The 14,866-nt window shown below is 34.0% G+C and overlaps 1 protein-coding gene across 1 annotated transcript in view; it reads right to left on the bottom strand.

Moving 5' to 3' along the window:
• Window positions 1-1,553: 1,553 nt before the first annotated feature.
• LOC126006054 (amine sulfotransferase-like) overlaps window positions 1,554-14,866 on the bottom strand; it is a 32,276-nt gene continuing 18,963 nt past the window's right edge. The window contains exons 4-7 of the mRNA XM_049771385.1: window positions 8,590-8,716; window positions 7,104-7,198; window positions 3,196-3,382; window positions 1,554-1,780 (exon numbers count right to left, since the gene is read on the bottom strand). Coding sequence (XP_049627342.1) covers window positions 1,659-1,780; window positions 3,196-3,382; window positions 7,104-7,198; window positions 8,590-8,716 — 531 coding nt within the window. The 3' untranslated portion in view covers window positions 1,554-1,658. The remainder of the gene's footprint in view (window positions 1,781-3,195; window positions 3,383-7,103; window positions 7,199-8,589; window positions 8,717-14,866) is intronic.

Genomic DNA, 14,866 nt, shown 5'->3' with positions numbered 1-14,866 from the left:
AGCTTGGTACACAGAGTTTTTGTAATGGCCTCTGATGCTTATTGAAATTTAAATGTGTCCATTGTAAATAAAAAATAATATTTTATTATTAAAGATAAATAATGATCTTTATTATTTTGGTTTTAACTTTTTTGTTCCTTGTGAGTCTAGCTAGATACAGGTCTGTATATATAATTTTTTTCTTTAAGAATAAGTTTCTGGGGCCCGGAGAGATAGCACAGTGGCGTTTGCCTTGCAAGCAGCAAATCCAGGACCAAAGGTGGTTGGTTCGAATCTCGGTGTCCCATATGGTCCCCCGTGCCTGCCAGGAGCTATTTCTGAGCAGACAGCCAGGAGTAACCTCTGAGCAACGCCGGGTGTGGCCCAAAAACAAAAACAAACAAACAAAAAAAAGAATAAGTTTCTGGCTTCATCTTCTCCTCCTATTGTTTTCTGTTAACTTGTGGTTCAATTTTATTCTCAGTTTTAGAATGTTATTTACCTATTGTTGCGTATGTAAACATTTTATGGGTTTATTATTATGTTACTGACCCTACCCTGATAGGTGATTGTGCTCTACCCTAGTGTGACCTGGCATTCTGCCCTCATCCTAGGGTGGTACCTGATTCTGCTTCCACCATTGGGTGGTATCTGATCCCACCACTGGGTAGTACCTGATTCTGGGGATAAAAACAAGGGTCTGTGGAAGGCGAAGGGCTTTTTGCTAGAACTGAGGCTGAGTCTTTGGACTTCAGTCTTGTCCACCGAATAAAGCTAATATTTCCACAAGCCTGACTGTCTGCGAGCTGTTTACCCACCGTTTCACCTCAGAATCATCGGCTAGACAGGGTGGCAAATGCGAGTTCCAAGCTGAAGGGGAAAGACCTCATCCTCCATCCCTCCATCAGTCAACCTCTTCAGGGGCTGACTTGCAACACCTATATATTTTTATTATACAAAATTATTTTACTCTACTGTTAAAAAATTAAATACATTTTAAATTAGTTAAATGAATGGCGTTTGAAGCCAGTTTTTCCAGTCATATATTTCAATTAATAAATATTAACATGATTGCTTCAGCTCTGGGTTGATGCACTTTGCAATCTAATAAAACAATAGAGAACTTTGCATTTATTTTGACATTAAAAATCAAAGAGGGGACAACGAGGTGACGCTGGAGGTAAGGTGTCTGCCTTGCAAGTGCTAGCAAAGGAAGGACAGCGGTTTGATCCCCTGGCGTCCCATATGGTCCCCCCAAGCCAAGGGCGATTTCTGAGCGCTTAGCCAGGAGTAAACCCTGAGCATCTAATGGGTGTGGCCCGAAAAAAAGAAAAACAAAAAAAATCAAAGAAACAAAACTTAATTATAATAATACAAAGAATTAAACTCTTTCTTGAAGTGAAATATAATAGCAAAGGTGAAAAACACAGAAAAAATAAGGTACTTCTAAATGTAGTTTCCCATATTCCTTTTTACTCTACACAATAATAATACAAGATCTTCAAAGTACTTTCAATTTTTAATTCTATTGATAAATTGGTAGCAACACATATTTGTAGTGATTATTTATTTTTATTAATCAACTTTTATAAATATATTTTATAATTAGCAGAATTCATGATGTATATGAAAAATGTATTGTGTGATAGTATATTTTTATATTATATTTTTCACTGATTCTACTTCTCATTTATATCCCAGATGAACTTCAATGGAATATCTTTCATCTTCTTTTGGAACAGCATGTCGAAGCTCTCACTTTGATTCACAGTGAAATAATTTTTCCAGTCACCAATGGTACCTAATATGAAAAGCACAGATATGTTACCAGGGTGAGAAAGTAGATTACTGAAGACAAAAGTTTCCCTTTACTCCCTTTCTAACAAAATGTAGAAGGTGTCATTGTCAATTTTGCTTAACAATTCACTTTCCTTAGATGAGTATAACAACCTCTTTTTTTAATGGTTTTTGGACCACACTTGTTGATGTTCAGAGGTTACTTCTGGCTATGCACTCAGAAATCACTCCTGGCTTGTGGGACCATATGGGTTGCTGAGGAATCGAACTGGCTTCCTCCTAGGCTAAGCAAGCAAGGAAGATGCACAAGCAAGGAAGAAGCCTTACTCTTGCACCATGACTCTGGCCCCGACAACTTCTTTAAATCTTAATATAGAACAACAGCTACCATTCAATTATTACCTTACTTTAGAGAAAATGTATATAAATTAAACATATTAAAATGCAATTTTCTAAATTACATGCAAAGTACTTGCCATGATTCTATGGGTTGGAATATAATATAATTTTTACCTATGAGTGCAATTAAGTAATATTTTAAAATACTATGTATTAAGTATTTCTTAAATTGTATTATTTTATAAATTGTTTTAATACTTTGAAGTTTTAAAACTGTGTAAAAAAGAAAACAAATATATAAACAATAAAAATTTTTAAGATGGTTTCCAGAGGTGTTACCTCTGCAATTTTACAGAAAAGTGAAATTGATATCATATAAAGTTCATAAAATAATTGGAGATTTATTTATTATATTTACTTGTTTTAGAATTTATAATATTGTATTAATTTATTATAACTATTTCAATGTAGAAAATGTCAGTGATGAGATATGGTAATTGAATTTTTTTCTTTTACCAAATCTAATGAATAAGTATTTAATATTTTTTCACACTTGAGGAAACAGTGTGAATATTTATGATATGCAATTACTACAGGTCAAAGTGCAAGACTCTTCTTCACTGACTTATGTCAATTTAATTATAGTTTCTAAAGGATATTTAAAATTAAAATTGTAATTAATTTTAAAATAAAAATAAAACATAACTTTAAAGGAATATTAAATGATAATGAAGTATAAAGAATTAGTTCAAAGTGTCCTTGTCAACTTATATTAAAAGTATTTAAGTAATATTTGCAGGCTTATTTTGAAATATTAGATCCCATAGAAAATAAAGAGAAAGCTCTAACTTTATATTCTGTCATCAAATTTTTAGTAAATGGTGTTCTTTTATAGAATCATATTTTAGAGGATTTTCAGGTGAGATCTTTGATTTTCTGTGAGTCCAAATTATTGTACTTGGAATTGTATATGAAAATATGTTTTTTTATATTTATATATGTTGTTATTTAATCCAAATAAATAGGATTCAAGAGAACTCTCAACATTTATGCTTCTCTAAATCACTGAGTATTAATTACCTTTGCGCAAGAAACCCCCATCTTTGTTTTTTATCCCAAATTCATTTTTGAGTATATCATTATAATTTGCTCGTGGATCAGATTTCATGTTCTTAAATGTAGCTTGCTTCACAACAGCATCTATGTCACCTTCACTGAGTTCTTTCCCAAGAAACTGACAGAATTTTTGCACAGCACTTCTGAGATCCTGTAAGATTGAGTGTGAAGACATAGTAAATTTATAAGGGATACATAAGATACCATTAGCATCTTTATTACATTGTAGAAAAGCAAACTCATTGGTCTGATTCTGAGTCTAAAGTTTAACAATGGTGTATTGTATTCCCATTTTATATAGAAAAGCCAGTGTTTCTGTGTTTTTGTTGTCAGCTTTTTTAAAGCTTCAAATTAAATTATGAATATAAATACTTTTGTTCATTGACTCATTTTTAGGGCACACCGGCCCTAAAAAGTATTGTTGAACAGTTGTCATTCTGGCAAGGCCAAATAAAAGGAACAATTAAAAAACACATGCCTTGATTATCTAACTTGGTTCAGTTTTCAGCAACATATATGGTCCCTCCAACAGGCATAGGAAGATCCCTATGTACAGAGTCATACTTAGCCACTGACCATTGACAATTATATCACAAGAAGCAAAATCAAGTTTTATGGGGACAATCTTTAATGATTGTATATATAAAAATTGAAGAGTTGCTATAGTTTTACTGGTTATTTTGACAAAACATTTAAGATAGATTTAACATTAGATTTGCACAAAATTTTTTAAAAAATTTGAAGTGGAAAAATCCAAAATTATTCCCTAAGACTAGAATTAACTTGATTCCCAAGTTAGACAGACACACCATACTCAAAGAGCTACATCTCCTGTTGAAATTCATTTAGATGGAATGGAGATTATGAGTATAATAATGGCAAATACAGCAGCATACCAGCATTAAACAATAAATTCATACTCAGATTGTTAAGTGTACAAATATTCATTAGGAATAGCAAAACCTATAGGAACAACTGGGAAATAAAATAAATCAGATGTTTCAGCAGATAGAGGCAGGAGTCCAAGCATGTCACTAAATTTAACATTTTCTTAGCCTTGTTTGAAAGAACCTCAGAGCAACACCCTATATTATTGCAGTGAAAATCAAACAATCACTGGAAAACATATTTAATCAAGTCAGTGATGAATAACTCAGTTTCAAATTATCCATTCATATTAAAGTAACTGAAAATTCAATGCCAGGCACAGCAAGAGAATTCTGAGTACTGAGCACTGTAGTAGTAAACCTGAAGTTAAAATACAAGATATCAATATTAATAGTGTAGCAAAAGTAATAAAGGTAAAATTAATAAAATTAATTAAAATAAAATAAATAAAATTAAGAAGAATGTTCATGTTATACACATACTGAAAGGGAAATGAAAAGGGAAAATAATCTGTGAAGGACATAATAGGTCAAAACTTCTCCATTGTAATAAAAATATTAAGTAACAAAGAAAGAGACTACAATAAAAACCAAAAGAGAAGAAAATCTTCAGTATAACTGCAATAGTAAGAATCACAACAGATTTATCAAAAAAAAGTATACAAGAAAAAATAAATGGAATGACATATTCAAAGAGCAAAACTAAAACAAAATGTATCTGCCTAATGTAAAACGTTGCTGTTTAGTTTTGAGGAAAAATAAAATCTCTGTCATACAAATGATGGTGACATTTGCTATGATAAAACCAACTCTGCAAGAATACTTAAATTATTACCTAAAAGGATCAAAAGAACATTTGCAAAAACAACCCAAACTACTTGACGATGACAACATGGCCCTTTCTATCAATGATTTATCTGAAATCAAAGAACTGAATCCACCAGTAAAAAGAAAATGATTTGTCCTGACAAGAGCAATGGAAAAGAAATAAAGTAATATAAAGGATACCCTTTCTCTAACAGTACTGGAAATCTTAGTGCCTCAAATAAAAAAAGGCAAATTGAGAGAGAATGAGAGTGAAGATGAATGAAGAAGAAAAGGAAGAAGAAAAATAAAGAAGTAAAAAAATAAAAAAATATAGAAGGAAAGAAGGAGATGAAGAAGGAGGTGCAAGGGAAGAAGGAGAAAAAAGGTGTGTATGAGTAGAAGGAGATAGAGAAGAAGGAAGAGGAGAAGAAGGAGGAGAAGTGGAGAGTAGATGATGATGAAAAAGAAGTGAGAGACCAGAACGGTGGCACAGAGTGAGTGGTAAGGCGTCTGCCTAGGCAACTGTAGCCTAGGACTGACCGCGATTCAATCCCCCAGCATCCCATACAGTCCCCAAAGCCAGGAACAATTTCTGAATGCATAGCAAGGAGAAACCACTGAGCTTCAATGGGTGTGGCCCCAAAACGAAACAAACTACAATTAAATTTAGGAAGTAAAGGTCAAGGAATAAGGATTTGGGTGCAGGGTGAAAATCAGGGTCAAATGCTATTGTGAGTGGACTGGGGATAATTAAAGTGTATTTTGTTTTGTTTTGTTTTGGGGCCACACACAGTGATACTCCTGGCTATGCACTCAGAAATCTCTCCTGGCTTCGGGGACCATATAGGACACGGGGGAACAAACTGCTGTCCGTCCTAGGTCAGTGTGTGCAAGGCAAACACCCTATTGCTTGCGCTACTGCTTCAGCCCTAATAAAAATAAAGTGTATAAAGTGACATGCACGACATTCCGTCATTAACTGTAGTACAATCAACATTATCAAAAAAGAAGAGAGATTTTGACCAAAAATAAAAATAAAAAATAAGACTATGTATAACCTTGTAACCAGTGTTTAAATTTATTTTATTTTATTATTTTATTTAGTTTAGTTTAGTTTTAGTTTTTGGGCCACACCTGGCAGCACTCAGGGGTTACTCCTGGCTCTCAGCTCAAGAAATCGCCTGGCTGTCATGGGGGACCATATGCCATGTAGATGGATTCAAACCACCTTTGGTCCTGGGCCTAGGCCGGCCACTTGCAAGACAAAAGCCTACCACTGTGCTATCTCTCCAGCCCCACAGTGTTTAAATTAAAAAACAAAAAACAAAAAACAAAAAAAAAAACAACAATGAAGGGGTCTTCCTAAAATTTGAAAAAAATAAAAAGTGTATGGGACCCAGAGGCCAAGCTTCTCAGGAGCATTCAGGGGAAATAAATGGTCAGATCTAAATAGTCAAACTAAAATCAAAGACTATTGAATCAAGAGACACAAATTATAACAAGCTACAAACAAAGTGGACCTCAGGGTGGAGGTATGGGATTCGGTTGGGAACTATGATATTAAGAGGTCAACTCTGGTGGTGGGAATAGCCCTATTTCACTGTCTTTATGTGCCTGGAATACAACTGTGAAAGACTTGGAATTTATATTGGTCTCAATAAAATATTAAAAAAATTAAATAAAGGAATAATAAAATGGAAAAAATCTAAATGCATTTAATAGAAAAAACATAAATAACTATATAAAGCATGGTGCTGAATAAAAATAATGAAAATTATTAAAAGAGAAACTTTATTCACAGGACACCTAAACACCTCTGGTTAGTTATTCTTGTTTTAGTGCCTTTTTGCTCTTGGCTCTAGATTGTTTTCCTAGTTCTTAATTGAGTTTATATATGTATATATATATATATATATATACATATATATATATTGTAAAATGACATAGAAATGTGAGCCAACATTTTTCTCAATTTGGTTACATAAAAATGAACGTATAACTTGTGAATATAACTGTAGAATGAGAAGAAATTCCTGAAGAAGTCCTGTAATTAAGGGATGAAAAGCATTAAGTACATAAAGGAGGCTATCAGGTCATATTATAAATATGACTATAGAAAATATAGGTCATTGGTACAAAAACATAAATTTCAAAGAAGTATTTAAAATATTCTCTTACCTTCTTCATCTCTTCATATGACATAAACAAAATATTAAAATTTTCTCTGTGTTCATACCAACCTTTGATGTGATCAAACCAAAGGCTTCCTACCACTGTGGAAAAATCAAAAGTAGCAAATTAAGTGGGCTGAACTTTTTAATATCATCCTCTCATCTTTTCTTTCTTTCCCTTCCTTCCTTCCTTCCTTCCTTCCTTCCTTCCTTCCTTCCTTCCTTCCTTCCTTCCTTCCTTCCTTCCTTCCTTCCTTCCTTCCTTCCTTCCTTCCTTCCTTCCTTCCTTCCTTCTTTCTTTCTTTCTTTCTTTCTTTCTTTCTTTCTTTCTTTCTTTCTTTCTTTCTTTCTTTCTTTCTTTCTTTCTTTCTTTCTCTCTTTCTTTCTCTCTTTCTCTTTTTTCTTTCTTTCTCTCAATCTTTCTTTCTCTCTTTTCTCTCTTTAGTTTTTGTTGAAGACAGCTTTAAGTTTTATGTCTAAAAATAAGATCCATTACATGACAACTGTGTTTCCTTTCAAATAATTATTGGAACAAAGCATTATATAACTTAACTAAAAACTATCCTTGTTACCCTACTGTTGCTATACAAAGTCACTGAAAAATAATCACAAAATATGGGATTAGCATTATTCTTTTTATAAAAATAAGCAATATTAGTATTCATTATTCCACCATGAAAACACATAATTCTTTCTGCCTACTTATTTAAATCTATGAATAAATTTAGTTACCCATGATTAAATTGACTAAATTTAATCTTCTAAATTATCAAAATCTTCAGTCTTTTTTAATATTAATATCTTTATTTAAACACCTTGATTACAAATATGATTGTAGTTGGGTTTCAGTCATGTAAAAAAAAAACCCCTTCACCAGTACAACATTCCCACCACCAATGTCTCAAATCTCCCTCCTCCCTACCCTACTCCCACCTGTACTCTAGACAGGCTTCATAAACCTAGATAATATTTAAAGGAGTGTACCTCCATGTACATGAAACCTTTTCTTCGTTGCCATCTTACTATAAAAGCAAAATATCTAGCAACTTATATTTTTATTCCAACTTCAGTCTTATAGTACAGAAACCTCACTATAATTATTTTCTATTTTATAGAAAAATAACACATGCTGTATGATTCCTGCATAGATCCTGAAGTAAAAAAGTTATAATAATTCTAACAATAGGTATGCACAAATAGATATGTTTATTTTTATCTATCAAGTTAGAATCACTAGATCACATAAATCAATCTATATCCACTCAAAATACAATATCAATAAGGCATGACTTGCAACTTTTTAGGCAATCACCAAAGTGGTTCTGTTGAAGAAAAAAATCATTTTGTGGAAAGAAAAATTGTCATAACATAATAACATAAAATATTAATTATAACATCTGAATCTTTTTCATGAATCCCTATCCCCATCTATCATGAGCTTTTCCACATTCTAAAGTTTTCAAATAATCTGATCAGTAAATAAATTCAGTTACCTTTTCCATCTAGAAATTTCTGAATGAAATCATCAAAATTTTTTGATGTTTCAAAAGCTTCCAAAAAATTTGAAAAATGAAAATATGAGGTGATAACATCCTTAGGATTTCTGTAGATGTAAACAATCTGCAGGAGAAATAAGAAGCAACTGTAATATTTCTTAACTTTATGTCTACTTTCTTAATAATCAATGTATTTGTACATCAGGTATAAATAATAATCCTAAATATATTTGTCCACAAAAAGGTGGAAGCAAAATGTTTAAAATAGCTCCTCATGGACTTAAATAAAGACATCAATAGGCACACTGCAGTAGCTGGAGGCTTCAATGCAACCTCTGTTACCTCTTGATAGATCAACCAGGCAAAAACTCAATAGTGATAAAGGGGTTTTGAAGGAAGATATAACAAGAGGGGCTTAGAAGATGTGGATTGGGTTTTCATACCCTAAAATCCAAATACACATTATTTTTCAAGCACCTGGGACATTTGCCAAGATAGACCACAGACTGGGCCATAGATCGTACTTCTATAAAATCACAAGAATGAAAATTACATCCATTCTATTCTCAGACTATAAAACAATAAAAAGTAGATGTAAATTCCAAATAGAAATGTAGAAATAATTTTAATATTTGGGCAATAAACATCTCACTACTACACAATCCTTTCCAGGCAAGAGAGAAAATAAACAATATTTCTGAAAACAAATGAGAATGAAGACACAAACTATGAGAATTTGCAGAAAACAGCCCAAGATGTTTACAGTATGATTTATAGCTTTGCAAACATGCATGAGGAAGAAAGAGAGGGACTACACAAACAACTAATGACACAATTTAATACTTTGGGACATGACCAACAAAATGAGATGAAAGAAAGTTAGGTAGAGGAAATAATAAAACACAGAACAGTAATGAACTTGAAAAAAAATTCAGTGAGATCAAGAGTTAGTTCTATAAAAACAGAAATAATAATTTTAAACCATTATCAGGACACACAAAAAAGGGAGAAAGAAACTTAATAAACAGAATCAGGAATGAAAGGCAGATATCACACCAATACTATAGAAATACAAAATACAGATACTAAAAAAATACAACCAGAGGCCAGAAATACAATATAATCTGACCAGAGAGATGGCATGGAGATGGGAAGTTTGACTTGCATGCAAAAGGGCGGTGGTTCGAATCCTGGCATCCCATATGGTCCCGCGAGCCTGTCAGAAGCGATTTCTGAGCATAGAGCCAAGAGTGACCCCCGAGTGCTGCCAGGTCTGACTCCAAAACAAAAACAAACAGAAAAAAATATAGAGGAGTCCAAGCCTGGAATGCCACTGAGTGAGTGAGCCAAGAGGACCCAGACCTGAACACCACTGGTCCGAGGTGGAGGAAGAGGGGTGGGCCGAGTGAGTGAGCCGAGGGGGTGAGCCAAGGGGACTCGACCGAGCTGAGGGGACCCAGGTGAGGGGAATGCCACTGGGTCCCAAGCAGAGGAAGAGGGGCTGGCCAAGTGAGTAGGCCAAGGGGTCCCAGACCTAAACAACACTGAGTGCGTGAACCAAGGGTACCCGACCAGAACACAGCTGGGCCCAGGGGGAGGAAGAGGGGCGGGTCAGTGAGTGAGCCAGAATGCCTCTGAGTGAGCCAAGGGGAACAGACTCATTCCTGAGCCGAGGGGAACAGACTCATTCCCAAAGATGGCAAAGACACTGCCAAGAAAGGAAACTACAGACCAATCTCACTAATGAACATAGATGCAAAATTACTCAATAAAATTTTAGCAAACCAAATCCAGCACTACATCAAAAGGATTATACACCATAACTAAGTGGGTTTCATCCCAGGAGTGCAATGATGGTTCAACATATGCAAATCAATCAATATCATACATCACCTAGTCCCTGGAAAGAAACTACAACCAACACCTCTGCTGACTCATGCTGTATGGCCCTCCTCACCTCTCCTAAGCGTGGATTTTTGTTTGATACTGGACTCAACTCCAAAGGATCCCCAGCACAAGAACTCTACCCGAGACCTCTCTGCTGGACTCAACTCCAAAGGATCCCCAGCACAAGAACTCTACCCGAGACCTCTCTGCTGCAAATCTTTTCTCAATCCCAAGAAGACCAAGGTGTGTGATGAAAATGTGCCCTGGATCCCACAAACAACAAGAAAATCTTAAAAGACAATGGGGAAGCCTATATTTCCTTTATAAGTTTAAGACCTATATAATACTCTCTCTCTCTCTCTCTCTCTCTCTCTCTCTCTCTCTCTCTCTCTCTCTGGTTTTTCAGGCCACAGCTGTTTGATGCTCAGGGGTTACTCCTGACTAAGCGCTCAGAAATCGTCCCTGGCTTGGGGGGACCATATGGAATGCCAGGGGATCGAACTGCGGTCCTTCCTTGGCCAGTGCTTACAAGGCAGACACCTTACCTCTAGCGCCATCTCGCCGGCCCCATAATAATACTATCTCTTAACCTATTTATCCCCAAATGTAAGGTAGTCTTCTGCATCACTTTTTTCCCTTAAATACTTTTTATTAACTCATTTCTTTAACTTTTTTTCTTTAGAGATATGTGAGGATCACCATATATAAAAAAACCAAGACCACCAACTACAGAAGACTGATTAAAGCAACAATAAAGAGAACTAGAACTGTAAAGAAAGATGACTTCATAGGCTACATTCTTTGACCTGGGCAGAAACCAAGACCTCTAGATACAGAGGTCTGATTTTATCATTCATGACGGAGCAGAAGTTTTCCATACACCACAAAAGGTCCTAGAGAGAGTAAATGAACATGTATGGAGGTGGTAGTTATTCCCATGACAGTATACTTAAAGGATGGAGAAACCCTGTTTCTCAGGCCAAGGGAATTCCCTTTCTAATTTCCCTAATATTTAATGTGCCTATGCAGGAAAAAAAAAAAGAAGCAGTATAAAATAAATTTTTATTGTTTTTTTTTATTTTGTTGTTGTTTTCATTTTTTTAAACTTTTTTGTTTGCTTTTTTTGGGCCACACCCTTTTGACGCTCAGGGGTTACTCCTGGCTATGCGCTCAGAAATCGCCCCTGGCTCGGGGGGACCATATGGGACGCCAGGGGATCGAACCACCGTCAGTCCTACACTAGCGCTTGCAAGGCAGACACCTTACCTCTAGTGTCACCTTCCCGGCCCCGTTGTTTTCTTTTTTTTTGTGCTTTGTTTTGTTTTTATTTCAGGATCATGGTTATTATGTGGAGGTTGTCTTTATTGGTGTGGTGCTTTCTGGATGTATTGTTTGATTTTTCTTTTTTGTATTGTTGTTGAGTTTCTCTTCCTTTTTCCCTTTCTTCTGTCAAATTGATATATATAGCCTCTAGAAGGATTCTGCCCATTTTTTGCTTGATTTTTACCCCATTTTATTTTTTTCTTTTCTTCAAACAGAACCACACAACTTGAACCATCTTATTCTGCCTCTCAAACTGAGGGGGAAATAATGGAGGATTCCAAGACCAAACAGTTGTATGATCACTAAGTAGTAATAAGAATGATCAAACTTAAATCCAAAGCCAATGGCAACAAAATTGATACCCATTCTACAATAAGCTAGACACAGAGAGGACCACTTATACTAGCACCTCGGAGGGTAATGGAGGGGTATATGGGATGCATGCTGGAAACAAGGATTAAGGGAGGACAGCTTTGGTGGTGGGAATTCACCTGATTCAATGACAATATGTACCTAAAATATTACTGTAAAGGATTTATAAGCCACTTTGGTCAAAACAAAAATTATTACTATAATTATAAAATAAAAATAATTAAAAAATGAAATACAAAATGTAATCAGAGATTACGGTCAGGATATTTATACCACGGCTAAACGAACATTGAAAAAATGGATAAATTTGTGGACTTTTATGAACTGCCAAGATTGAATCAAGATGATCTGGAATACCTAAAATAACTATCATGATGAAAAATTTTGAAGTTGAATAGTAATAAAAAAGGCTTCCAAAAACAAAATACTAGGCCCAGATAGAGTCTCTAGTAAATTTTTTTCAAACCTGTAAAGAAGACCTATTGCTAATCCTTTTCAGACTCTTTCAGAAAATAATGAAATAGAAACATGCCCAAACATTACATGATAACAAAAAGAGACAGATCATAATAAAAGTGAATAACAGGGCAATGTCCTACAAATACAATGATCCTAGCCAAATTCTTGTAAAAAGAATTCAACAACGCATCAAGAGGTGGTAAACCATACCACATATGATTTATCCAGAAATAAGAGGATGGTTTAACAGATTCAAATAACTCAATGTAATATACAGATAACATATATAATATAAAAATATACATGTATATGTATTAAAAGTATAAAATTCATATCAGAATACCAATAAAATTCATTATAAAATTCATATCATTATATCAATAGATGCATCAAAATCATTTAACAAGGTAGAGCATATATTCATGACAAAATCTCTGAAAACAGTGAAATTTAAGGATCTTTTCTTAATATAGTCAAAGCCATTTACCAGAAACCCATGATATTCACTGGGAAAAAATAAAATCTATTTTATGAAAATTTGGAACAAAATAAAATTACCCATTCTTACCACTTCTATTCAATTTAATGCCTGAAGTACTTGACATAGCAACTAGGCTTTCAGATACGAAGGAAAAAAATCAAGCTCTCACTGCAGATGACATTAATAAATATTTATAAAATGCATAAAATTTACACAAAAGCTAGAAAAATCATATTTGTATAGTAAAGTGGCAGACAACACAATTATTATATATTCTATATATTAAATAAATTATAAATATATAAATTTTAAATAAAATACATATAGATAATGAAAGAACAAATTATAAATTAATAAATGAAATAAATTCTATATAAATAATAAAAGAAAAAGAAATGAAAAGCAATTACCAAAATTTCATCAAATAAGAAATAGCTATAATTAACATAGATTTATTGTTTATTTACGTAACTCATCATAAAATACAAGTTAAATAAAATTTTATAATAAATATTATTGAAAATAAAATAGTGAAATTTATAATATAGAAAAATGACTAGCAAGAAATTGTATATATAAAATTTTTAGGACAAACTGAGAACAAATGATTTTTTAAAAATATATTTATTTTGTAACTTTCCAGTTTTATTCTTGGGTTATATATTGTTTATGAAATTATACTTTTAAAACAAACAGCCTTAGCAACCAATGTTTTCCAATTAAAAAATTAAAGAATTTTGAATTGAACTGAGGGGTGTGAGCAGCTGAGGGCTATAGACTTGGAACTATTAAAGTGCCATTTTTAATTAAACTGTTCTGTGGCTGCATATTTCTTCTAGTCAAGGAGCCTCATCACAACAAAGAAAACCCTGGAACAGACTTAAGAAAATATAAGCGTATAAATGGGAAAGCTTCAAACAGAAATATTAGGACTGAAAACATGATAGGTGAAATGAAAACCTCACTGAAATCCTTACCAGCAGACATGCAGCTGCTGAGGACAGAATCAGCGAGATTAAAGATGAGCAATATAGCACCTCCGTTCTGTGGAAGAAACTGAAGAGTCTTAAAATAAATGAACAGGAGATGGAAAATATCTTCACATTAAGTGAACAGATAACAGTAGATATTTGGATAAATTTAACAGGAACAACATAAAAAATTATTGGTGTACCAGAGGGCCAGCAAGCAATAAAAGACATCATCACTTAGAAATTTCCAGAACTGAAGATTGCTTGCACCCACATCCTGGACTCCTAAGAGTACCAGCTAAAAGAAATACAAATAAAAGCATCCATAGTACATTCTAGGATCAATCATAAAACATAAAGGTGGAAATAGAATGCTGAAAGCAGAAAGATCAAAAATACATACAAAGAAGCATCTCTAACACTATCCCAGGATGCATACTAGGATCTGTGCAATAACCAAGACCACTAATTATAAAAGACTGATTACAACAACAGCAATGGAACAGATATTCTCGAACAGGGGTCTCAAACTCAACTTACATGGGGGCCGCAGGAGGCAAAGTCGGGGTGAGGCAGGGCCGCATAAGGGATATCACTTACTGAATATTCGCAATAAAAAATCGCATTAAACATTTGCATACCCCGAACGGAACTGCTCGGGATATGCGGATGTTTAATGCGATTTTTTTTCTTACTAATGTGATTTTTATTGCGATTATTCAGTAAGCAAATATCACGAATACTGCGATATTTGAAGGACAGCCGCGAGCCACAAAATGTA

This window comes from Suncus etruscus, chromosome 4, assembly GCF_024139225.1.
Source record: "Suncus etruscus isolate mSunEtr1 chromosome 4, mSunEtr1.pri.cur, whole genome shotgun sequence".
NCBI classification, from domain to species: Eukaryota; Metazoa; Chordata; class Mammalia; order Eulipotyphla; family Soricidae; genus Suncus; species Suncus etruscus.
Note: the sequence above shows the minus strand (reverse complement) of the source record. Positions and strands in the feature narration are given on the sequence as shown.